The 23,671-nt window shown below is 43.4% G+C and overlaps 3 protein-coding genes across 3 annotated transcripts in view; all 3 read right to left on the bottom strand.

The window, feature by feature from the left end:
• Positions 1 to 11,153, bottom strand: part of cpamd8 (C3 and PZP like alpha-2-macroglobulin domain containing 8) — a 38,186-nt gene extending 27,033 nt beyond the window's left edge. The window contains exons 1-18 of the mRNA XM_034531540.1: positions 10,601 to 11,153; positions 8,467 to 8,618; positions 7,934 to 7,956; positions 7,106 to 7,271; positions 6,700 to 6,752; positions 6,226 to 6,243; positions 5,641 to 5,695; positions 5,309 to 5,422; positions 4,975 to 5,059; positions 4,717 to 4,825; positions 4,286 to 4,513; positions 4,015 to 4,185; positions 3,799 to 3,927; positions 3,434 to 3,632; positions 3,010 to 3,191; positions 1,092 to 1,241; positions 836 to 997; positions 564 to 706 (exon numbers count right to left, since the gene is read on the bottom strand). Coding sequence (XP_034387431.1) covers positions 564 to 706; positions 836 to 997; positions 1,092 to 1,241; positions 3,010 to 3,191; positions 3,434 to 3,632; positions 3,799 to 3,927; positions 4,015 to 4,185; positions 4,286 to 4,513; positions 4,717 to 4,825; positions 4,975 to 5,059; positions 5,309 to 5,422; positions 5,641 to 5,695; positions 6,226 to 6,243; positions 6,700 to 6,752; positions 7,106 to 7,271; positions 7,934 to 7,956; positions 8,467 to 8,618; positions 10,601 to 11,067 — 2,606 coding nt within the window. The 5' untranslated portion in view covers positions 11,068 to 11,153. The remainder of the gene's footprint in view (positions 1 to 563; positions 707 to 835; positions 998 to 1,091; positions 1,242 to 3,009; positions 3,192 to 3,433; positions 3,633 to 3,798; positions 3,928 to 4,014; positions 4,186 to 4,285; positions 4,514 to 4,716; positions 4,826 to 4,974; positions 5,060 to 5,308; positions 5,423 to 5,640; positions 5,696 to 6,225; positions 6,244 to 6,699; positions 6,753 to 7,105; positions 7,272 to 7,933; positions 7,957 to 8,466; positions 8,619 to 10,600) is intronic.
• A 405-nt stretch (positions 11,154 to 11,558) lies between these two features.
• sac3d1 (SAC3 domain containing 1) lies at positions 11,559 to 15,040 on the bottom strand. The gene is made up of 4 exons (XM_034531737.1): positions 14,928 to 15,040; positions 13,862 to 14,264; positions 12,859 to 13,141; positions 11,559 to 12,546 (listed from the first exon to the last, which is right to left on the bottom strand). Exons 1-4 carry the CDS (start codon positions 14,954 to 14,956, stop codon positions 12,080 to 12,082), a joined length of 1,182 nt encoding a protein of 393 aa, XP_034387628.1. The 5' UTR covers positions 14,957 to 15,040; the 3' UTR covers positions 11,559 to 12,079.
• A 1,833-nt stretch (positions 15,041 to 16,873) lies between these two features.
• haus8 (HAUS augmin like complex subunit 8) lies at positions 16,874 to 22,550 on the bottom strand. The gene is made up of 10 exons (XM_034531771.1): positions 22,443 to 22,550; positions 21,989 to 22,053; positions 21,405 to 21,466; positions 21,141 to 21,267; positions 20,689 to 20,799; positions 20,506 to 20,609; positions 20,168 to 20,326; positions 19,587 to 19,728; positions 18,913 to 19,054; positions 16,874 to 18,407 (listed from the first exon to the last, which is right to left on the bottom strand). Exons 1-10 carry the CDS (start codon positions 22,511 to 22,513, stop codon positions 18,281 to 18,283), a joined length of 1,110 nt encoding a protein of 369 aa, XP_034387662.1. The 5' UTR covers positions 22,514 to 22,550; the 3' UTR covers positions 16,874 to 18,280.
• Between the last annotated feature and the right edge of the window lie 1,121 nt (positions 22,551 to 23,671).

Raw genomic sequence — 23,671 nt, forward strand, 5'->3', positions numbered from 1 at the left:
AGCTGCTCACAATGAAACAACACCATAATATGGAAAATGTATTCAGTCTCTGAGTCACGTCGCGTGTTTAACGTTCATCACAACGATGATGAGTATTCGTGGCATCAAGGAATGCAGAACTAAAATATGGACAAACCCACAAAACTCATTTCTATTGTCATGTTGTTCTTTTTCTTCTTTCATTACTCATTTTGGAGACCTTTGTCATCCCGGGCACCGCAAATACTGAAATGCGTATTACTAGAATATAATTCTATGGGGCATTAAGTAATCACTGCTCTCTCGTGGGTTTGCTTTTAAATATACATGCTTTAGTTACTGTGTGTGGTCCCATCAGAGATCACAGTAAATTATCACCACTAACTTGTTTTCTTCCATTCGGTATTAAGGAGTGGAATAAGTAACTCAAACACAAGAACCCTTAGTGGTCATCCCAACAGAGAGAAGCTGAGAAGGGCTCTGGGCTTTAGCTATTAAATAACCATGAGGCTTTTCAGTCAAGAACTCTTTTTTTTTAGGAATCACACAGACGGCCTTTGACTCCTCTGAAGCCGGTCATTCACCTGGTTGGGGGTCGAGAGTGCATGGCAGCCACTAAGGTGGAGGTGTGCGGCTGGAAGGCGGGTACGGCCTCGTCTGTGTACATGCCTCCGCTCTGCCGGTGGTTTAAACTCACCATATCTGTCATCACAACCAGCCCAGTTTCCTGTGTTAGACATAGAGAGAGAGAAAAAACACACACGCACACACACACGCACACAAACACACAGTGGTTACTATTTATTTTCACACCTGTAGATCCCCGTGGGCTCTTTAACTAAGTGTGTGTTCTCACTGAGAAAGCAAAGCGTGCGTCCTTGGTGATGTCCCAGTGCCACGGGAACACAGAGGAGCGCCTGCGTCTCTTCGATGACAGCCCGGGCCACCAGAAGTGTCCGTCTTCTTTGGGAACGCCGAAGGCGTCCGAAACGTCAAAATCGGCCAGCTCTTTAAACACCTGGCCAGAGGAAACAACGCGTAAGACTTCGTAAAAGATTCAGTCCCACTTAAAGGTGGACATAATGAAGATATCCCTGTAAATTAGGACCGACCTTGTCTGGACTGAGCTGGAAGTCGGGCTTTAAGAGATAAAGGCTCTTATCCACCGCGGCCACGCACACACAGGAGCCTTTTTCTCCGCGAACGCGCAGCGTCACAGGGTCTCCTGGCATCGACTCGTTGGTGGACAGGGAAACAGACACCTGCAAACCAACCAGCACAATTCAACTGTAACATGACTATGGACCAGCAGGCATTCAACCAGTTTGTTAAGACCACAATATTGTGCATTACACCTTAACCTAGTTGTCCGAAGGGATGCAACTAACAGTTATTTAAGTTATTGATTAATCTGCTGGTATATTTTTAGATTCATATCAGAAAATAGTGAAAAATGCCAAATAATGAATTGACATAAATATTCCAGCACTAGAAGGCAGCATACTGTAAGGCCTATTTCCCTGCTTTCCCCCGACCCTTACGCAAGAGGGTTTATTGAAAAGAATCGCCTGATAGTTCTTCGCTAGCAATGTTTTTGTATCATATGCAGTCGGCGAAAGATAAATCCTATGGCGTCGAAATTGTAAGATGTAGTGGGAAACACCAGGACAGAGAGAGTGGAAAACTACAGACCTCCGAAAGAGGGCAGGATGGTGAGAGTCGGCCATAAACTTTCACACTTCAAAAACTTTTTTTCAGCAGCGCGCAGTCACAAATTAGCCCAGTTAATCGGTTCCGCTGCCCTCCTTTCACCACTCTGTAACTTGTCATCCTCTGCTGTCACGACCCCACTCATCTGCCTGCGTTCTGCGTGGCCTCTGTCTCATCATGCCCTCACAAACCCCTCCTCCCCCCTCCTCCGACACACACACACACACACACACACACACACACACACACACACACACACACACACACACACACACACACACAGTGTTGTAATGGCATACCAGGGAGCTGTAAATACTTCAGGGAGTTAACTCCACCTAATGCAGGCAGGAACTGGGGAGCTCTCCCAGGCCAACACAGCTGTTTGTTTACAGACATCACACTGTGGACAGAGCTGGTGCATGGATACTTGGCCTCAGCTCCGAAATATATACACAGACTTTTCCAGGTTTCAATTAATTAATAATAAAGCTATTTTTATAATACCTAAGACATATCCAACATCAACGTTTGGGCAAGGAACTACCCCACAGTAATCATAGGTTTAATTTATGAATGTGTGTTAATATTACAAGGTGACAAGGTTTTTATTTGTCCCACTTTGCTACACAGGAAAGAAGAAAAAAAACAAAAACATATTATATATGCAGGGTGGAGGATAAATTAAGGAGTGTCACAGCCAGAGGAAGGAAGCTGTTTTGAAGTCTGGTGGTTTAGCAGCTGATACTTGTGTGTGTCTCTTTCCAGACTGCAGCGGGGTGAACACGCTTTTTCTGGGGTGAGGCTTGTCTTTAAATAATAAAGGGTATTACAGATAAAAAAATGGATTTCTCAGGATACTTAAAGCCTTTCTGTGTGTAGACCGCCTTGGAAAAACCCCAATATGTTCAACTTAAAGCTTCTAAAAAGCCGACACGGTCATGCTCCTTCCCTTCTTGATTCATGGAGTCTAAACACGAGCCTCAGTAAACGGTAACTGTCTCAATGCATCACACAAAAACTCATTTGGACAATCAGTCTTCTCGGTTAGGAGAAAAACTAGGAAACTGTCTACCAACTGAAGTGTAAATGCAACACAATGTTAATGTTCTTAATAGAGGAAATGGCTGAAAAGGAACCACAATTGTTCTCAAATGAATACCTTGACACATCTGTATTTTGTATGTTTTTGTGGATACATTTTCTTGTCTTTTTCTTTTCAATAAAGCCTCTTGTGGAAGGGGGCAGCGGAACGCAGGGAACTAAGCCTCACAGTATGTTCCCAATGTACAATGAAGCCGTGTGTTTCAAGAAGATGCAAACCTGGTTCTCAAAATCGGGCTGGATCGGGATTTGAAGACTATCCGTTACGCCTTCGCCGTTTTCCCTCACGTAGTAGACCAGCAGGCGGCTGAGTGGTGCCATGCTGTGGCTAACAGGAAAACGCAGATACGACACGCAGCTGTCCATCTCGGCCTGGGAGGAGGAGGAGGAGGCAGCAGCACCTGGCATTGTGAAAGCAGGGGGGGGGGGGGTCACAGTCTTCATAAAGACTAGGTATTCTGATGATAAAGACATCTTTTGATTAAGATGCCGGTGTGATGCTCGCATAAAGTGTTACCGCTATTACCATGAAACTACGAAAAAACCTCTTACGGCTTAATGCTCAGACGTTTGAACTTCTAGCACATGCTGCTGAGAATAAAAAGAAACCAATCGGAATCCAAGGGAATAAAAACCCACTCACCAGAGGCCGAGGGAGGCAGCTGGGTGGTGTGAATGTTCTTGTCGAAGGTGACTGTCGCCCTTTTTCCTCGGTGCGAGGCCGTGAGGTTGGCCGGTTGTTGGCCTGAGAGGATGATGTTGCCCCTGGACGCCACCTCGTAGTGGAGGGTGAAGTTACAGGGACAGGTGGACTTGAATGCAACTTCTGCTTCTTGGCCGACCTACGCACGCAGAGAGGTGCAAAACACACTGACGTCATTGAGGACACTGTATTTATTACCTTTGGATAAAATGGGCTGAAAGGAAGTTTGAAAGCGAAGCAACAACACATCGATGCTGAAGATAACAATCGCATTGGGAATTTAAGGAAAAGAAAGCAGCACTGACCTTGAGTGGAGCACCGGGGCTCTGAATCTGGATGTGACACCTGCTGGGAGAGTACCAGCTACTGATGGACAGGTAGCTGGGCAGGTACTGGTCTCCTACTGTCGTGTCGTCAATGGATGTCACCTTGGTCTATGCCAAAAGAGAAAGGAAATGTTTTGCTTAAAATGACCTGCTCTTTTCACCCTGTTTATATCACCTAACCCGACTGCCACTGACCTCTAGCCAGACATACTGGGCCGCAGTAGGGATGGAGGGGATCTCAAAGGTGGCCTGGCCATCCTTGGAGATCAGCTCGCTGGTGTAGACATTGTCCTTGGGGGTCAGCTCTGCCTTGACACGCACCCTCACCCCGTCAGCTGGGCTCCCGTCAGGGTAAGTCACCTCAATCTACCAGGAGAGGGTTAACGAAACAGTCGGTGGGAAAATACAAAAAGCAAACAACAGAGAGGGGGGGGGGGGTCTATCACACGCGGCAGTTGTGTCTCACCTTCCCTTTGTAAGGCAGACCGGGCTTGAACTGTTTGCGCGTGTCCTTCGAGTACTTGATGTCGATGAGCTGTTTATGGACAGGCGTCGAGTCGTCGAAAGTGGTTTGCCGGCTGCCGTCTATGCTGCTCACTGACGCCCAGATGCTCACGGTGCCCCTGAAGTGATCGGCCACGTCCAAGGGCATCATGTCTTTGATGCACAGGCTGAAGTTTGCAGAGCCTTTGATCTGAGAACAGGAGAGGAGGGATCCGGCGTTGAGTGGTGATATCATTTCCGAATCGCACACAATAACAATGCTGTTTTACGCATGTAAACGATAATGTTCATTAAATTCAGCCCCAGGTGACACAATCTTATTTCAATACCAGCCTTCAAAAGGAGCATCCACACGCAGAATCAGGACACCTGTTGGCGGTTAAATAAACTGACCTCCATGGTTTTGATGACGGGGTGGCCCATCTCGTGCCGGTAGTAGCCCACTCCGTTCACGGTCATGTTCACTGTCAACTTCCCCGTCACTGGTTTCCCGAAGGTGTACCTGTACAACATTGACACGTCAGACCTCTACATCTACAAGGCGGCCACGGTCAGTGAATCCAGAAACAGTCAACAAGCATGATGAATGTAGTACAGCATGTAGCAACAAAAAGGGTTCACATGTGCCGCGAGTCATTTTAAGTGACTTACTTGGCCCTGACAGTCGCTTGCTCGCATGAGCTCAGATCACGAATGTAGTGCGGCGGATCAATTACCAACTCAAACTTGGGCATCACTGCGAAGGGAGGAGACAGAATATGACTTCAGTTACACGATTCTGTGTATCGGTTGCGTTTGCTTCTTTATTTTGCGTCTTTATTTCTGAAACGCTCAGTGGACCTTTTTTAAAATGTCCTTTTGCTCCTCAAAGACGACACATTTTTAAACACTATCACTGAACATAACCACTAGAAATAAAAACACAAGAAAGAACAACAGGGCCATTTGTTCTACAAAGACCTCTCTTGTACATGCGGGGTCTCACCATATTTCTGCACTTCAAACGACTTGTTATAGGTGTGGCCCTGCTCCTCCACAAAGATAAACCACTCTCCAAACACCGGCTGGTCGGACAGAGGGAAACTCATGTTCACGACGCCTGCGGGACAGAGAAATGTCGTTAACACCTGCAATGCCCGTGTGATGGACAGTGGTGGACCGTAACCGGACCCCCGTGTAGTTGTATCACCCTCTTCTTTATGTGGAAATACTGACATTAAAAGAGCTGTTCTAAAAATGACATGTTAAATATGTGTAATGGAAATGTGATTCTTTATGCTGCACGATGAAAGTGCGACGACGTTATAGAAGACTCACCACAGCAGATGGATTTTAGACTTTTCCACTGGACCATCCGGGATCCTCTTGGATCCTGTCAAATTAGAATTTCACACTTAAGTGTTTACGTTAGTCATTCATTTGCATATTGTCATTACACACGTGTCATATTTTGTCCACCGTAAAAAAAAAAATACTTGTACACCGTTTCCTCTGGTTATACATAGGCTGCAGGTAAGAGTGTAGTAAAACATTTAATTAAATAAACATCTCAGCGCTAGCTATAAGTAATGCACGGGCTTCCCTCAGCTTCTTGTGAAGCAGCAGCTTGTTATTTGCTCTACGAAAAAGAAGAAAAAAAATCACAGTCTGGGAAGACAGACAATAAATGAGTGAGGGCAGTAAGTGTGAGACGGGGAGAACACAGTGTGTGTTGACTGATGAAGACAAAACCGAGAGACGAGAAGGGAAGAGATTCCTTTCATGTTGTTTATCCTTGCACAGTTCCAAAGAGCACCCTGTTATCTCGGTGAGCTGCCCTGACTCCTGCTCTGTAATCACCGACCAGGCTGGGAATTAAAATTGCCACTGTCCCCCTGGGTGGTCCCGCCAGCCTCCACTCACCAAAATATACGCCTCAATCTGCAAAAAAAAAGAAAAAGGCAAGAATAAGACATTATGAATAAGACACAAACTGTGAGGCCTAGGGAGGATCAACGCTTCTTCTCCCCGCTCATTCCTGATCCAACAGTCATCCATCTGTGAAAGTGAGTGTTGCCCTGTACCAGCGGCGGGCCTTTATAGCTGCAAACATCAATAAACCCGTCTGTCTGCACAGTTGCACAGTATATTTGGAGCCATTGCTAACATTCCAAGAGAAATGGCTCCTGTAAACAGCTCGCCGTACATTTCTCTCAGGTTTCTCCTCTGAACTCCACCAATTCAGAGATTGGAGATGCATGTTTGTGCTAAAATAACATGTTGTCCTATTGCCGAGGTGATGTGGTATAAAGGTTGAATGTATTCATTGTGTAATGTAAACAGGGATCTTTTAGGTACCGCTGTATTTCCCTCAACGTGACATCCATTTTGAATTACCTTGTCATTTATTGGCCTCAGGTCAGGGGTGACTGTGTAGACGTTGATGAACACTGAAGGGAGAAAAAGAAACACAATAGTGTCAAACGCAGCAGGTTTCGCACCCTTCGAACATGCATTGTGAACATGAACTCGCGTTTCTGTTTGGATCAATGAATCTGTGGGCCATCACAGATTAAATTATAAAATCTGAATTAATGTGACGGATTCAAATGCTATACCCCAACCAGAATACACCGTACTTCCAATCGGGATCACCAATATTTGTCCTCCAGTTTGAACCCGGATTTTCATTAACCGAGTTTGATTCTACAACAAAACCCTAAAAAAGAAATGCTTCCTCTTCGCGTTCTGCGTGTCTGTGCAGTGATTAACTGACTAACTACCAGGTGCACTATGGGGGAACCTTTATGTTTGGGTTTGTAGACGGGCTTGTCAGTCTGGATGAAGACGGCCGTGCCCTTGCTCTCCACTGTGACGGTGGTGTAGTTGTGGAAGATGTAGCCTCCCTCGGTGAGGTGACGGTTCCCCCACACCTTCAGATGGGCCTGGCCTCTTAGCCCCGAGGGAACCTGGTGGCACGCACACACACACACACACACACACACACACACACAAACACACACAAAGAGGATCAGGGACGGATTTACCAAAAGTAAATGAGGTCAGCGGGGAAAAGGATTGAAATGTTTACTGTAAGCTGCTGTACATAATTCACCTTGATTAAACATTGTTTTTTATACTTTTTGATGGAACATAAGCCACCGCATCACAAAGTAACTGCATTTAAACACCAGGGGAGGAGGCCAAGCTATAACACAGCACACCACACATGACTGTATTTCACGAGAATGAGGGTGGAGGTTACAGGGAGGGGAAGAATCGAGTTGTGTATACTAGATTGATCTATTCCAGCCTTCGGGGGCGGCGGACCATACATGCACGTCAACAGCTGGTGCATATTATATCGAGGCTGTTACCTTATTCCCTATGAATGAGCGGAGACAGATGTCGCATTACAAATAATGTTCGTGGTGATCTGCATGTTTGCTGGAGGAATGTGCACACAACGGACAAGGGGCTCTCACTACTGTGCAGCTGTCACAGCGAAACAGCATTATACACAGGCAGCGGGCATACCACTGTATATGCACATCATATTGATATTGATTATTGCATATCACTGGGGAACTCTGCTGTGGGAACAAATGCAGTGCAACGTGGTTAGACTCACCTTTAGCTTGACGGTGCCTTTATCTGGAACAGACACAACGAGATATTATTTTTTGTTGCATTCTTATATGCTATGTTCTTTGAAAATCTGTATAAACATCTGTATAATTGATATCCAGTAGCTATGAGCGCTACTGGACTGGGAATCCAGCTGCAGCCTCTCTCAATGCCACACCGAGGGAGAGCAAGCACCATCTATCAACGGGGCTGTCAAACAGATTACACACTGTATACACAAAGTGGCCGGTGGGATAGGCTGAACTGATGTCTCCAATCAAAGACAATGTCTATGAAAACCAGAGCTGGTCGGGAGCACACACAGTGAGGGCAGAGGTCAACCGGGCTCACGTTGCGTGTGTTCCTCAATCTACACGTGTGCCTGTGTGTGATCTCTACATCCTTTGAGTAAGTCACAACAAAGGGGGGGGGTGGGGTGGTGTGGGGGGGGGTGTCTCATAGCTCGACTTGTTGGTGCAGGTTCTCCCACCTAAGGCGATGCATTGTGCCAGCGCAGCCGTGCAGCTTTGTTCTCACCGAGCAACGAGACGTGGCCGTGGGCGACCGTCTGTCCCTTCACCGTCAGCTGCACCTGGACGCGTGTCTCCGCCTTCGCATTGAAGATGGTGACGCTCACGCTCTCCTCGACGCCCGCCCGGAACACCGAGGGCGCTGCGACCAAATAACCCCTGAGAGAAGGTGCGGGAGAGCGAGGTGGAGAAAGGGGGGTGGAGATGAAGAGGAAAGGGATGGAGGGAGGTGAGATGGAAGGAGAGCAGAGGATGTGAGAGTACCCCCAGAGGAGAACAAAGAGACATGAGGAGGACATACATGTATATATGCTGCGGAGCAACACACGTTCCACTTTTTAGGTGCATTCGGATGACGATTCCTGAGTTTATGTGAATGTTATTCTCTTGTTATCTTGCAGGTAAAACGAGGAATACATTCACATTTCCGTTTCGCCACACGCACGCATACACAACAAAACACACTTACAAACAGGGACATTCCTATTGGATTTGTGCAGCGAGCTCAGGTTTAATTGCAACGGTTACCAGGGACACAGTACCTGTTGGCCAATGGGCTTTCTGCTCTAGTTTTCTCGTTGGGTGGTCTGGCACCTCTGACAGAAAGAACCTTGGCGTCTGTTTTGAGAAATAACGACTCAGATTCCACACAGTCACTCTGACACTTAATTGAGGGAAGGAGCCCGTCACCGAGGTCACAGAGCAAAGGTCATTCTTTGATGCTTATCAACGGGGGGGGGGGAAGCCAATTTAGGTTATATTTGGATGAAAGAATATGCCATCTGGCACTGAGGGACACCATCTTTCAGGTAGCAAAGACTTTTTATTCGTATGGCTCTTCTCTAGACCCAAAGCGCCAGCTTTAGGGACTCTTGTGCGCGTGGTCCCGTAAACTAAATCAGTAGTGTGGCCTGTTAGGGGTTATCTCAGGGGCACGGGGAGCAGTTTAAGGATAACTTACGAAATGCAGACTTTGCACCTGAAACAATACAAGCTTGAATATTTCCTCGTTTGTTTCCGCCCTGAACAAGTCATTCCGACTCTATTTTTAAGGCAAATAGGCCAACTCACCCCCTGAAACTTGTACTGAAGATCACACAAATTAGGAATGAGCAAAGCCTTGAGCGCAAAACCCAATTGCATGCCTGAGAGAAGGATCAGGTGGTTGGCATTACAGCACCACGGCAATACAGCCGGAGGCAACTGCAGTTCCTGAGAGAGAAAGTCATGAGAAAATCCCCCTGGAAAATAAGGCTTCAGGAGAAGGAAGATAATACGAGGAAATTGACTCGGAGCGTTTGATCTACAGTGAGTTTAACCAGCTCTTGGATGAGCCCGGATCAGGTGGTGGAGACCACGCTTATTTCAGTCACATGGCTCAATGTACTCAAGCTTCTCATTGTTTTTGTCCAACTTTTGTCCTCAGCTGGTCAGTGCCTGAGAAGGATGTGTGCTCTCTTTTGTAGGTGAAGTCTTAAACAGACAGTTTTTTTTTGTTGCCCACATTTCACCCTCAGCTGAGCTGTTTAATACTTGACAGCCATTTAAAGCTTTGCAAATCCGGCCTGCATTTGTCAGTATTTGTTTGTCAATTCATCGAGCTGCACTCAATCCCTCCCCCATGGAAGAACTGTTTCCAGCTCCTTACCATGAACTCAACTCTCAAGGTTAGAATGAAGCCACCGAGCAGCTGACAGCAGCCTCACTGACGACATCAGACACACAAGTCATGTATAAACTGAATAAAATAAGCTCACTGTCAAACCTGCGCATTTAAATATTTGGAAATATGTTTATGTAGCATGAGGAAACCTCTCCAAAAAAGCTGCATATATTCCAGCCGTCACAGAGCAGGCCACCTTTCTATGCATCCCTTTGTGTGACTGCTGACAGGTCCAATGGCCCTCTGAACAGATCGTAAGCTGCTACAATAATAATAATAATAATAATAATAATAATAATACAACGTTACCTTCAGTCCTCACCTAAAACACATGGTTAGGACAGTGATTATTACAATGTGATGCCCAAGATCAGAATCGCAAACCCCACGCACACTTTGTTCAAGTTGAATTTAAAGTTCTGCATTTCGGAAACGCTCGTGTCGAGTTGAAAACAGTGCACACCGCCGGGCTACTTACTGTCTTTCTTGCGCACGACTTGTGCTCACGATGCAGAGGAACAAAGTCCACCACGAAGCTGTCAAAGACCAGCGCGACATGTTGCCCTCGGGACCCGAGACTGGCTGGATATCGGCTCTCCCCTCCGGGGGGACTTTGGGGTCCTCCGACTCCAATGAGGAGTTACACGAAATTGAACAGTCTGCGTCTCCAGCTCGCTCTCTCTCTCTCGCTCTCTCTCTCTCTCTCTCCCTCCCTTTCCCTCTCTCTCTTCGTCTATCTATCCATTGAGGTCGGCTGGCATGGTTAGGTGTGCAGAGCTTCGAACCAAAGATCAACCTTCTTTCTTTTTTGTTGTTGTAATCATCCCACTGCACCGAATCCAGTTCCAAGCAAATCTGTTTTTTTTTGTGTTGTTGTTGTTGTTGTTGTTGTTGTTTTGTTGGTTTCTTCCCTTCAGAGCCCGGCCCGTCCTCTCCCATGTGCATTCACCCGCCCCGGCTCCGTTCTCTCATATTTCAGCATTGCACATTGTGAGCGTCCTCCCACTTCAAGTGAGCACACATGTCACTGTAAAGAAATGGTTTGACATGTACAAAATACTTTTTTTTTTAAATCCGTGTAACTCTTGCTTCCCCGATAGTTCCTTCTCTGGTGATCCCTCGTAAGTCTCTCTGTCTCTCTGGAGCGTGTGTGAGGAGCTGCGGGTCAGACCACGAGAAACTACCTGCACATTTCACATTCTTCTGGTTCAGCAGCTATCAACTTGTTTCCCTTTATGTTGGAACACACCACGAGAATGGCCGACTGGAAACCCGAGATAGAAGAAGACTCTACAAAACAAGCTCTTAAAGAAAGATTAGCAACATTTTAGTCCATTTTTATTTATTTGTTATGCTCTAGATATCTGCTGCCCTCTAGTGGTAAATGGGCTTAGATGCAGTCAAGTCTCCCGAGTTCAAATAAAGAAGCAAACGTTTCAGTTTTAGGTAACAAATGTTTATTTAAAATGCTTCTGAGGTACTTCATGGATGAGGAAGAAATATTAACAATGTTGCACAGTAGTTTTTCCAGGTTTTCTGAAATGCTTAATAAAAAACAGAATATTCTATAAAACATAATATTGAACAACAACATCAGTAAAGAGTAATAAAGAGTATAAAAGTAATTCACATATTTAAGTGAATCAGGCACCAAGTGCAGGATTGGATTAAAAAGCCCCTCCGAGAGGGAACTCTTCCCGAGTTCCCTCTCGGGTCCGGAGGGGCTTTTTCATCTTCTCTCAGGTGGAGCTCGGCCATGAACTCAACAAAAGCCCTGACCCTAATGTTGAACACGTGTCCAATAACAAGAGTAGAAAGATGAAAACACTGCTGGAGTATCTTGACCAGATTTTAAATCCCTGCCAGTGGCACTCATCACTTCGTGGAGGAGCAAAGAGACAATTCCTTATACATAACAATCAAGCACCACTTTCATTTTGTTTACAGTTTATTTGTCTTAAGCGCTGCCGTGAATGATGCTCCCAACACTGAAGTCTCTCAGTTTTTCTGCCACTATGCTGTGATACAGTTTGCAGTGCAGTTTCCCCGGTTCAGGCTCTGTGAAAGCAGCTTTGGAGAAAACCAATTGGTTGTCCTGGTTAACCACCACTCCATACGCCTGACAGAGTTGGGCCGCAAGGGGCGCGTCCAACGATAACAGCTGAGCCAGTCCGTCAAGAGGGAAGCGGCAGTTGCGGCTGCTGTATCCGTGGCTGTATATTAGCAGCAGGTCTCGACCGCACGTCACAAAGTGGCGGTGCAGAGCACAGCTCTGTATGAAGTTTAACCTCCGGGCCAATCGGAGCACCCGGACGGGGTTTCGCTGCAGAAAAGCTTGGTTGATGGAAAGAGCGAGTGTGACGGCAGGAGAGCTGCGGAGCCGCTCGGGGAGCTCCATGATGTGCTGCGCCGCATGAGCTGAACCTGGGGGAGGCGAGAGAAAAGCAAAAGGTCAAAGCAAACAAGCATGAAGAAAATAATCTGTTGAAGGTAGAGAGAGCTACAGATAACATTCTGACTCCAGTACACATGCCTTTGAGGATGAGGTCAACCAAATCCATTCATTTAGTGTGGAACCCATTGAATGCGGTTACATTTGCTGGCAATGACAACAACGTATTCTGCTCAAAAGACAAACCTTTTCATCAGATCTCTGTGTAAAATTATAGGATGCTTAAACATGCATGCAACCACACCACCAAAAGGGTAACACTTGTATTAAACACAGTGACGAACCCAAGTTGTACAGCAGACCAAGAGCTTGCATCTCTTCCTGGTTGGGATGCGGTCCTGTTCCAGTTGCGTAACAATCCAACAGCCAGCTCAGATTCTCCTGTAGGTGTGTGTCGTTAATGCGCGGGTCGTAGAGCCGCAGGGGCTCACCACAAAGACGATAAGAGGCGTAGGTGAGGAAACGCACTGTCCGCTCTAAAATGGCCACACACTTCAAACCAGACATCCTCTGGATGATCATGTCCTGTTTCACGCTGCGCAGACGATCAAAGGCGAAGCTGTACACCTGGAAAACAAGTTACAATAATGTTGTTATACGTTGCAAAGGGTTTTACATGGATTCATTATTCAACATTGCAGTGTTCTTACTGGGCTTCTGGCAAATGAGCCATATCAGAATTGTAATGTCTCAACTTAGTTTTTCTGCAAAAGATATTTATGTGAATTCTATGTCCACTAGATGCTGGAAATGTTGTTGGTTTGTTTCCAAAACTCACAGCTTGTGTCATGGAAATAAGTGGTGCTCTGTGTGTCCAAATGCCAAACATTTACTCATTGCTGCAAGGTCAAAAATATATATTTAAAATTAGAATGAATTCAAAAATCCTTTACAAATTGTCATTTATTAAATATTCAATACAATATAAGTGTGAGTTCATAAACTGAATTTGATATATTCTATATATCAAATGAGACACTGGTGGCCCAGCACTGTGTATTAAATATTTGTTTCTGATTAGGGGGTATTTGGCTGAAAACCACTGCTTTAAAGAATAGGTCTGGACATATACTGCATGTCGTTTTAGAGGATGCTTATGTGAAGCTGTGCCAACTGTGTGTGTGTGTGTTACAGTAAAGTAAAACGTAAATCATCTTTCAAACTGCCATCAAAAGGTGTGTGTACATGACGCCAAAAGCTCCTATTCCCTTAATACGTGGTTCAAGTTTTTCTTGACCGAACGCTAACAGTCAAAACTGAGTGACTGGGGTAAGAGACATTACTCGCCTCTGTCCAAGGCTGCAGGTGAGAGGAGGCAGCGATGTCATCAATAAGATAACACACAGTTTTCATTAACACTGCAGGTGGACGAAGGTCAGTGGGGTTTGTCGAGTCTTTCCCAGCTGCTGGTCTGGAATACTCTTTGACGGCACGGAAGGGGTCCCCTCTGGGCTTTCGAAATCTTTCTGTGCCTGCCAACAACTCAAAGCGGTGAAGGCAGCGCTGCAGCTCCCGGGCCTCCAGCTCTCTGCCGGGGCACATGGTCTGGCAAGTCCCCTCGGGCACGGATTTATTCCCATGCTGCTGGTGTCTCTCATCATTCTCACCCTCTCTCGCCTGCGCTTGGCCTCGCCATTGTTCATCAGTCCTCGGTCTCTGTTCTTCTCCATCCCTCCTCCGAGAGTAAGAGCTGCTCGAGGGAAACGGGTTGGTTTGTTAGCTGAAAATGTCGTCAAATAGGAATCTGATAGAATGACCATACACTAGAATGGCTTCTCCTCTTGCGGTGGCTCTCTTCGCCATCTCACCCACTGACACACGACAGCTATGTTTACCTCAGTTCTGCTCTGACTGGAGTTACATTGATGTGTAGATTTATAGAGTTATTTGTGTAGGTTAACATAATAGAGCTTAAAAGCGTCCTTTATTGTACAGTATGCAAACAGAGTATGTTACGCGTGCACCACAACCCATCAATCTTTGTGTTTGAATTTAGCTGCATTTTTCTCATTTATGTAGCTAGCTAACTCTCTGAAATAGAAAGCGTTAACCGTTTTAATAATGGCGGTCATTCTAGCTTTATTTTAAATCAGTTTTTGTTTGCTGTTAAGCCACAAAGGACACGCCAGCGCCGTGTGTCCCGGTAGTAGACGGGAGGTTACCGCTATAACGTTACCGGTGACTCGACTACGAGGCTGTCTAAAGTTAGGCGCTAGCTAGCTAGCTAGCTAGCTAACAACGGCAGATGACACGCGAATTGCGTCCCTATTATCGAACAATACACACGTTAAACGGAGCAAGGTGACAAGAGAGAAGTTAGAAAAGGTTGCTTTGTGTGTCTATTTGTACTCACACGCGACGAGACACTTTCCTGAGGTTCATTGGTCGTAGAAAACTGCGAGCGTCGCTTTCCAGATTCAGCCAATAGCAATTGTTCGTTTTGTTGTTTTGACTTGACGTCACATCCGGAATAAGAAGCAGATCTTTGAATACAAATATACAAATCGTAGTATAGTTTCCAGATTTGAGAACACATGTGTTTGAGACTCTGTTAAACTGTTCTTCTGGGTCAGACCTCCTAACCATTTGTGGTGAAAGAGCTCTGTCTATTCAATTTAATTATTCAAAGTATCTGTTTCATAAATGCTTAAAGACATTTAATTGTTTCACATCGCGTTTTTTCTCTAGAGGGAGATTAAAATGTTGATTTCCTCCACAGTATGTACATGATCAAAGGGTTATTCCAGATGCCCAATGTACGAGCCTATTGGCTAAAAGGTGTTGTGATTAATCAATTGATGAATATGCCTGATGTATCAAATCTGATCCCAAAAATATATAGTATTATTTTACTAAAGTTCCAATAATCACTTCAATATCAAACAATCAGAATGTTCTGAATAGTATTTGATGTGTCAGGCTTCACAGGCTAAGGAGGGAGCTGTGAGCAGGGAGCAGTCAGGAGGGAGGTCATAGGGACTGAGAGGAAGGAACTGTGATGAGGGAGTTGCTGGGAAAGAGTTGAAGAGGATCAGAAGGAGGTGGCTGCCAGGAAGGAGAACAGAGCTGTGGAGAGGTGGGCGAGAGTAGGAAAGGGAGATTAGGGAGCTCTGAGGAAGAATCTGTGAAGAAGGGGGTGATAGGAAGGACTTGAGAGGAGGGAGTGACGTGAGAGGAAGGAGTTGTCGGGAGCTGTGAGGAGAGAGGTCAGAGTAAGGAGGAGGGAGCTTTCAGTCGGGAGCTGTGAGGAGGGAGGTGAGATTAGGGAGGAGTAAGCATTAAGGAGGCAGTTTTGAGGGGGTGGGTAAAGGGTTAGAGTACGAAAGAGAAAGTTGTAAGGATGGATTTCCGAAGAGGGATATGTGAGGAAGGAGGGGAGAGTATGAAGGGTGAAGCTTTAAGGAGCTTTGAAGAAAATAAAAAAATGAATCTCTTTTTTATTAGATTGGCGAAATAATGCGACAAACCAAGGAGTGACATGGAAGATCAGAATTGAAACAGACATTTGTTTGGACAGAAATTGGCCTCATGGAAAGAAAATGGCCTCATGGAAACCTCAAAAGGTTATAATGAACCTTGGAGTATGGAGCTAGGACACTGACATTAAATGTTGGCATCTAAAATAATATTTGGCATTCAAAATAATTTACTGAAATTGGAAACATTAGTGGTGAAACACTTTAATTGAAAAAAGTTGTATTGGCTCTGAAAAAGGGTGACATGTTATTTTATTCAGTTGTTGTCTTTTACATTCCAATACAACATTTACCAATATAAATGTTTCAGTGCAGATGTTGTTTCACTGTTGAGGACATAATGCCAAACTTTAGTTTCAATGACAAAATTCAACGTAACTGTCCACGCTCCATAACTGAGTACTATGGGCATCCGGTGGTGTAAAAACATTTGGTTATATTCAAACAATTAAAGGCACATTTAATAAAAGATAAAGAGATTTAAATATTAGATCATGCAGAACATTTATGCAGAGCTGGGTCCTTGATGCTAAACGAAAATCCACTTACAGTTGAATCTTTTTGCTTTTTTGTGTGTAAGTAATGTGACAAAACAAAAGCTGACTAAAAGTTAGATTTAGAAATTCTTGTATTGGCACTGAAAAATGTTACCTCCATACAGTGACATCTTCTCCCATCTTTCCTCTCACCTTCCTCCTCCCTCCTTTTACATCCCATCTTACAGCTTCCTCTTCCCTCCTTTCACCTCCCCCTAGGTCCCTTCTTATAGCTCCCTCCTTCCAGCTCCGTCCTCCCTCCTTTCACCTCCCCTTATAGCTCCCTCCTTACAGCACTCTTTACAGCTCCCTCCTTCCAGCTCCTTCCCTCTTCTCACCTCCGTCCTTACAGCCTCCTCTTTTGTCCTCCTTCCTCACATGTCCTTTATTTCAGCTCCCTCTCCCTCTCTCCAGCCTTCTCCCACCTCACAGCCCACTCATTTACAGTTCCACCTCCTTACAGCTCCCCCTCTCTCAACTCAGCTATTGGGTGAAAAATCAATTGAGCATAGTAATAAATAACACTTACGTATTTGATCGACCTCTTTTAAATCATTTAAAGAGTTTTTTTAATGACCCACACTACGGTAGCACCAGTCTTGCTATAGGACATACATTCTGCCTCATTAGTTTCACTTGTCCCTCATCAAGTTTTTAATCCTTAGTCTGTTGGTTTCAACAAGGTTTCTACATACGACACTGACAAAAGGCATATTATTGCATACCCTTTCATGTGTGTACAAAATGACCATGGAAGGGATTCCCAGTAACGGACAAAGGCAGCGTAATCCCACCCGGCCAATTAAAGCCAAGAAACATCTCGTATTGAGTGCATGAGCGCTCTGAGATTTCGGTGGGGTCACATACGGTGTACGGTCATGTTCAAGATGCTAATCACCTCCAGAGAATAATCTATACGTACTGTATGGTACAAAGGCATTTTAAATGCAATAATTTGTTTAACGCTTAAAAAGACAAAACCAAAGAATGTGGGTTTATCCAATGAGGTGCTGTCTGTTCAAAAATAACAGGCAGGAATATTGCATCCCATGGCATTCTGTTGAGGCTGAGAATTCATGCTCTTCAGCTGCAATTAGATCCAGTTACACCTATCCAGTCATACTATACCTTTATTGGCCAATCACGGGCCTCGTTACCTTTGATTGGCTCTCTGCTGAAGAGCGTTTTGACTTCAGGTTGGTTCATGTTTCTCAATCACAGTTAAACAGCGTGTTTCAAATGTCCAATCACAAATCAAAACCTATCCACTAAAGATTATGAATAAAGCTCCTTGGACTAGAATCTACTGAACTCAACACTGCTTACATCAAATCTGTAAATTAATTTGTGATCGACGTCTGTTGTATAGCAACCATAAATCTAACATGGATGTAAACTGGTCCACGCCTTCTCACAGAGCCTATTTGTTTCCCCATTCAAATTTTGGTTTTGTATTTACGTAAACTGTTGTCGCTTCTCTTGTTTCTTTTATTAGCAATTTTCCATCAATAAAAGTATTAAAAAGTGAAATAGTATCAGTCATTATTTATCATTTACAATACATCATAATACAGCTGCAAAGCAGAAAGAAATCAGGATAGCATACATAAAAACAAGACACTAAAAGGTACAAATATATGTAAACGTGGGCATCCAAAGTGCAGGTACTGTGTTCCCATGCTGCGCGGTATCCGTCACGGTTTGGGACAGAAGAGCTGGCTGGTCCTCGCGGTGCCGAGCTGTTCTTCCTCCGTGGCCTGCTGGGCCTGGACTGTATGGCGGCCGACCAACGACGACAACTCCATCAGGTCAGAGAATGTACTAATAAGATGGAAAACAACAATGTTTGAGTACAATGTCAGGGTGCATTTTGTATGCACCTTTTGGTTTCTAGAGCCGTCTTCGACTAAATTAATCCTCAGTCGACTAACACTCGGATATGCAATGATTTAAAATCGAGAGATCTATAAAACTGAGTTTCTCCACAAAGAATCACCGGAAACGCTTTAATTGGTGTTCACCAGAGATGTGCTCATACGTTTCTTGGGACTAAATCATTCTGACAAAGCATTATAAAGCATATAACTACAAATTGAATATCTCTTTAAAGGAGACTTGGTCTTGAACAGTTATGACAAAGCAGTCATGGCACATCAAGTGAAATATTCTGGGAAGGAACAGGTGTTCACCACTGCAATGATGTGGGATTAAATGAATACAACAAACAATTGCCACAAATACATGATTCTGGCAGATAATCGATAAAAACGTTGACAAATAGATGATGCATTCACAGCACCAGCAGGTTCTCTGTACATGTGCCCACCCTGACAGCTGCTGACGGATGGCCTTTGATGTGGTTTTCATGTCCCGAAGGCACTCCAGAGAAGTGCTGTTGCCCTTATGATCTCCATCTGTGCACTCCATCAGCAACGTCTCACTCTCCTTCAGGCAAGCCTCAGCTTTATCTGAAATGAGTAGATATGATTACAATAACATCTATCATAAGTTCCTGGAAAACACACATGCCACTTGGGGATACAGGAGCACACACAGAAAATAAGTAAATGATCTGTTAACACTTTAATTTGTTTTATGAGGACGCTGAAAACTAACCTCTTACTTTGACCAACAAGTTCTTACAGCACACTAATATCTTTCCAAGTCAGAATAATACTGTTTGTTTTACATTATTTACTGACAATTCCTCATCCATGTAATCATTCATTATTTTAGAGATTCTTGTATTTGTTTCGTCTGTGCTCATCTCACAGGTTTCAAGTGGACAAGACACGGCTGGAGACAGGTGATATCAGATAAGTCCCTGCACTAAATAGAATTCACCAATTAAAGAATACATATCTTAAATTGTTATTTCATGTTGACGGGGACAATCTGATCAAAACAGTGAAGCAGATTAGCAGAATTTAATTCACTCATGGTTAAAACAGTGTTGTTTGTGTGCAACTTTAACTTATTTTTAAACAAAGTAGCAACAACCTAAGAATTCCCTTCTGTCCCCGTCAATGTAGAAATTCTTGACGGGCAGCTCATGTCGCGTGGCGTCAACAGCTGTGGCGAAAGACTTGTAGTCACTTGTGAATTGCTTGGCAGTTTCCACAACAGGAGTCAGTGCGGCATTCTGATGGAAAATTACAATATTAGTAAGATATACCACCCACCCACACATTACATTATAACATACAATTAAAAAAAAAAAAAACTTTAGACCATCTATTCACCAGCTGTTTTGACCTTGTTGTCAATCAGCACAGATGTGACCCGTTAAGCCTTAATGGTGTACGAGTATGCAAGAGCAGCAATGTGTCTCCAGTGATAAATGTCAGTTTTTGTGTTATGATACTCCACCATACAGATTGACATTTTAAATATATATTACGTAAGAAACATTTCAAACCTATATATCGTTGGTGCTTGGTAAGGAGGCAATATTTACATTACCAAAAAAATGAATTTCATAGTCTTATTTTATTTGGCTATTTCAACATTTTGGTAATTATCTTTTTAAAAGAAAGACCACATTTAAAAAGAGGTAATTACAAAGGAAGCGATTTCCTTACCTGTAAATCCAGCAGCTCATTCGCTAGCCTGTCCTTCTCCGTGAGGAGGTACCGACGTTTCTTCTCCTGGACCTCGTTATGCAGCGCCTCTTCTTCCTCCATCTCCTCCATGATCCTGGCCTCTGCTTCAGCCTCAGCCTTTGCAGTATTGCTCTCCATCTACAGCAAAGTGATAGAGCCAGATCAATCACAACATGGGACTCTGACTGTTTATTCCCCACAGAACACAGTGGACGAGCCACTGAAAACTACTAAGATTATATTTTATGGTACACTGCAGATGCATTAAAAGCAGTTTTCAGCATTTCAGATCCACATATATGTTAAGACTCACTCACCTTAGCTGTGAGGTAGGCCAGTAGGAATGTTTGCATCTCAATGATCCGCTTATTAATCTCTGGATTTCTCTCTGGCTCAACTGCATTTTCAAAAATTGTTTTTTCTTAAAAGAGAAAAAAAACCTTGTTATTGGACACTCATTTTTAAATAACTTCCAGAATTAAGAGTTAAAATCACTTTACCGTTAATGACTGAAATATCAAAATTCGGTCGAAAGCCGGGTCCATCTGAGAAAGTGGATTGCAGAATACTTTTCCCAAGAAACGAAAGCTCAGTTTCTTGTGACTTCATTGCTGTAAGGAAAATAACATGAACATATAAAAAAGTTATCCATAGGTCTAATTTTGACAATCAAGAGTTCAGTGGAAATAAGCTATGAAGAAGATCTTTGCAATGCCGGGTTTGACAAAACTAGACTAATTCACAATCTAAGTATCAACAGCATTTACATCTAAATCTAAAAACTCTTTAAAGCAGTTTAAGTGATTGGAAGTTAACATCATTGGTACTAGAACACACTACAATAACTACAACTACAATAGTCATTTGATTTCAATTCACATTATCAAAATGAGAAATGTACTACTATGAGAGTAGTACACATGCACAGGTCATCACCCTAGGCATTACTTACATGTTGCTGGGGCCTGTGGGGCCATGGAGCGTCTTGGTGGAGTACCCACCCTCGGTTTGACACCACCGGGTTTTGGTGAAGAAGGTCTCAGCGGAACAGCAATAGACTCGTTGGTCAGTGAATTACTCTGTAAATGGTTATTACGGTGCAATGAGATACACATGTATAACAGAAAAAATGGATTGGCATGTCTATATCCTAACGGAGTTGGATTACCAACGAGTGAAACACATAATGTTATATGGGGGAAAAAGGTGGTATTACCTTTGCTAGAGATGCCTTCTCAGCAGACTGCATGTATCGAGACTTGACAACAGTTACACTTGCTAAAGATTAAAGAAAAGACATCAACAAAGAAAAAAGAAAAAGAAGAAAGTGCTGAAGCTTAGTTAAACTTATCTTAACATAACTTATATCATTGACATGATGTCAGCCACACATTGTTTCTCAAAAAAAGGAAAACAAACTTTCTTCAAGAATACCAACATGCTCGAGAAAATAAGCCAGTTTAAACAAGGTTTGTGATATTGAATATTATAACGCTTTGGAGATGACGGCACAATGAGTATATAATATCAGTTGTGGGACATATTGAGGACAGAGAAGAAGATTTGGTTACAGAAACTGGAACACTTCTGCTGTGACAACTTCTCATCAATGTGATACTCTAATCAACACAACTCAAGATTTATAAAAGGTGATAATTGGAGATAAACGTTGGTATTTGTATGGAAATGTATTGGCATAAGGCTAACTAACGTTATGTGTCATGTCTGATAAGTGACAGCACTTTACTGAAACTAGTAATTAGCGTTTATTACCTTACGTGAACATGTACCAATACTTACGTTTAACACTTTTCTTCCCAGTTACAGTGGTGTTGAGTTTACTCGCATTGCTCCCACTTTTTGTGCTGAAAACAAACCAAAGAAGGTAAGAATGAGAGGAATTAACCAACTTTGTTTTAGAAAACGAGCTAAACGGAAAGCTTTGCTAACACGTTAGCTCACAGTATCTACCGATAAGTGACTTTATTGTTTCAATTTACAAGAGCATAACAGCTTGTACGTGCATCTGCTTTTCCAGCCGACTCATTGGCTAACTAACTGTTACTTGTCTGGTCCGGAAGTGGCAAAATAAATACATTTTATTCTGCTCAATAAAACAGCATAACTCAAATAGCTTAGCCTGACCTGCTCTCTAACGTTACGTTACGTTACGTTACGTCGTCCTACATTTAAACCGGCCACTAATCTACGAATTACACGACGCTCGATACAAAAAGAAAAGAAACAAATGTACCTTTTAGTGTCAGTGGGGGCACTTTTCAAACTAGCGTTAGTTGGCATTGTTGACGTTCTTCTCGACGCCATAATGTTTTTGAAGCGAACCGCCGGTGCACCCGTTTTCTTTTACCGGTCGAAACAAGATGTGACACATTGGTTCCTGCTCTTCTTCTTTGCGTATTTGTGGCGGATTCAAAGCCCCATTGAAAAGTGTTTGCTCACATCTGCTACGTAGTGAATGTAGAACAGGGCTTTTGTTGCAATTCCTAAAACACGATTTCTGGAGCTTCGACCCTCAACACACACAAAACACGTACATAAATATCTTACATCTCTTGCTAGAACAAACACTTCATTCAAAATTATTCTTTTGTAGCACAACTTTTCACACAAAAACAAACAAATAAATAGCTCCTTCCACCAGCCAACTGCACACTGATGTGACGAAGCATAACACACTATTATTTAATTTAAATTTGTAGCATGCTGTATATGTAGACTATGAACACAAGTGCAATGGTGAAACAAACACATTTGTTTATTCTCAATTATCATATAATCATTACATGTATTCCCAGGTTAATGGATTGGCTATATTAGTTAGTGGTTTAAATAATTGAAACTGTATTATACTCTTTATTCTCTTGCTCATTGTCTCTCTCTCGCTCTCTCTCCTTCTCTCACCCTTCCTCTCATTGCTTCCTCATTTGCATATTCCAGGTATGTCTTGCATCTTGATAAAAAAAAACATTTTCCCAAATTAAAAGAGAATTCATTTATAAACGTGGGTGTCCAGTCTAAGAAGCGCTGATGTAAGAGTTGCAAACAAAGTGCAAAGCAGAACATGTGTTACTGCATTTGTTTAAGGCATGGTTAGAAAAGTTCAGGTTCTGATGCTTTTATCGAAGCATTCAGTTTAAATGTGTAAGCAACCGCAAAGACAACTGTTATAATCATGCAGCAACCAGCTTCATTCTTAAACACCCCGTATTGTGGTATTTGAGCTCTCATAATTCTTTGCGTAATATCTCTTATGACAGACAGTAAATGGAACAATGTAACATGGCAGCATCCATGGTGATGTTACTTGCATGTAACTCTCTACATTGCTAAAACAATTTGCATATAATACCTCAAACCTGAAGAATTTGATCCCACGGATTAATTTAGTGTTAATAGTCAGACAAAAAGTCTTGAAGTTATGATTTCCAGCTTATGGAGACAGCTGTTTCTATTCAGATGAAG

Source organism: Cyclopterus lumpus, chromosome 4 (genome assembly GCF_009769545.1).
Source record: "Cyclopterus lumpus isolate fCycLum1 chromosome 4, fCycLum1.pri, whole genome shotgun sequence".
NCBI classification, from domain to species: Eukaryota; Metazoa; Chordata; class Actinopteri; order Perciformes; family Cyclopteridae; genus Cyclopterus; species Cyclopterus lumpus.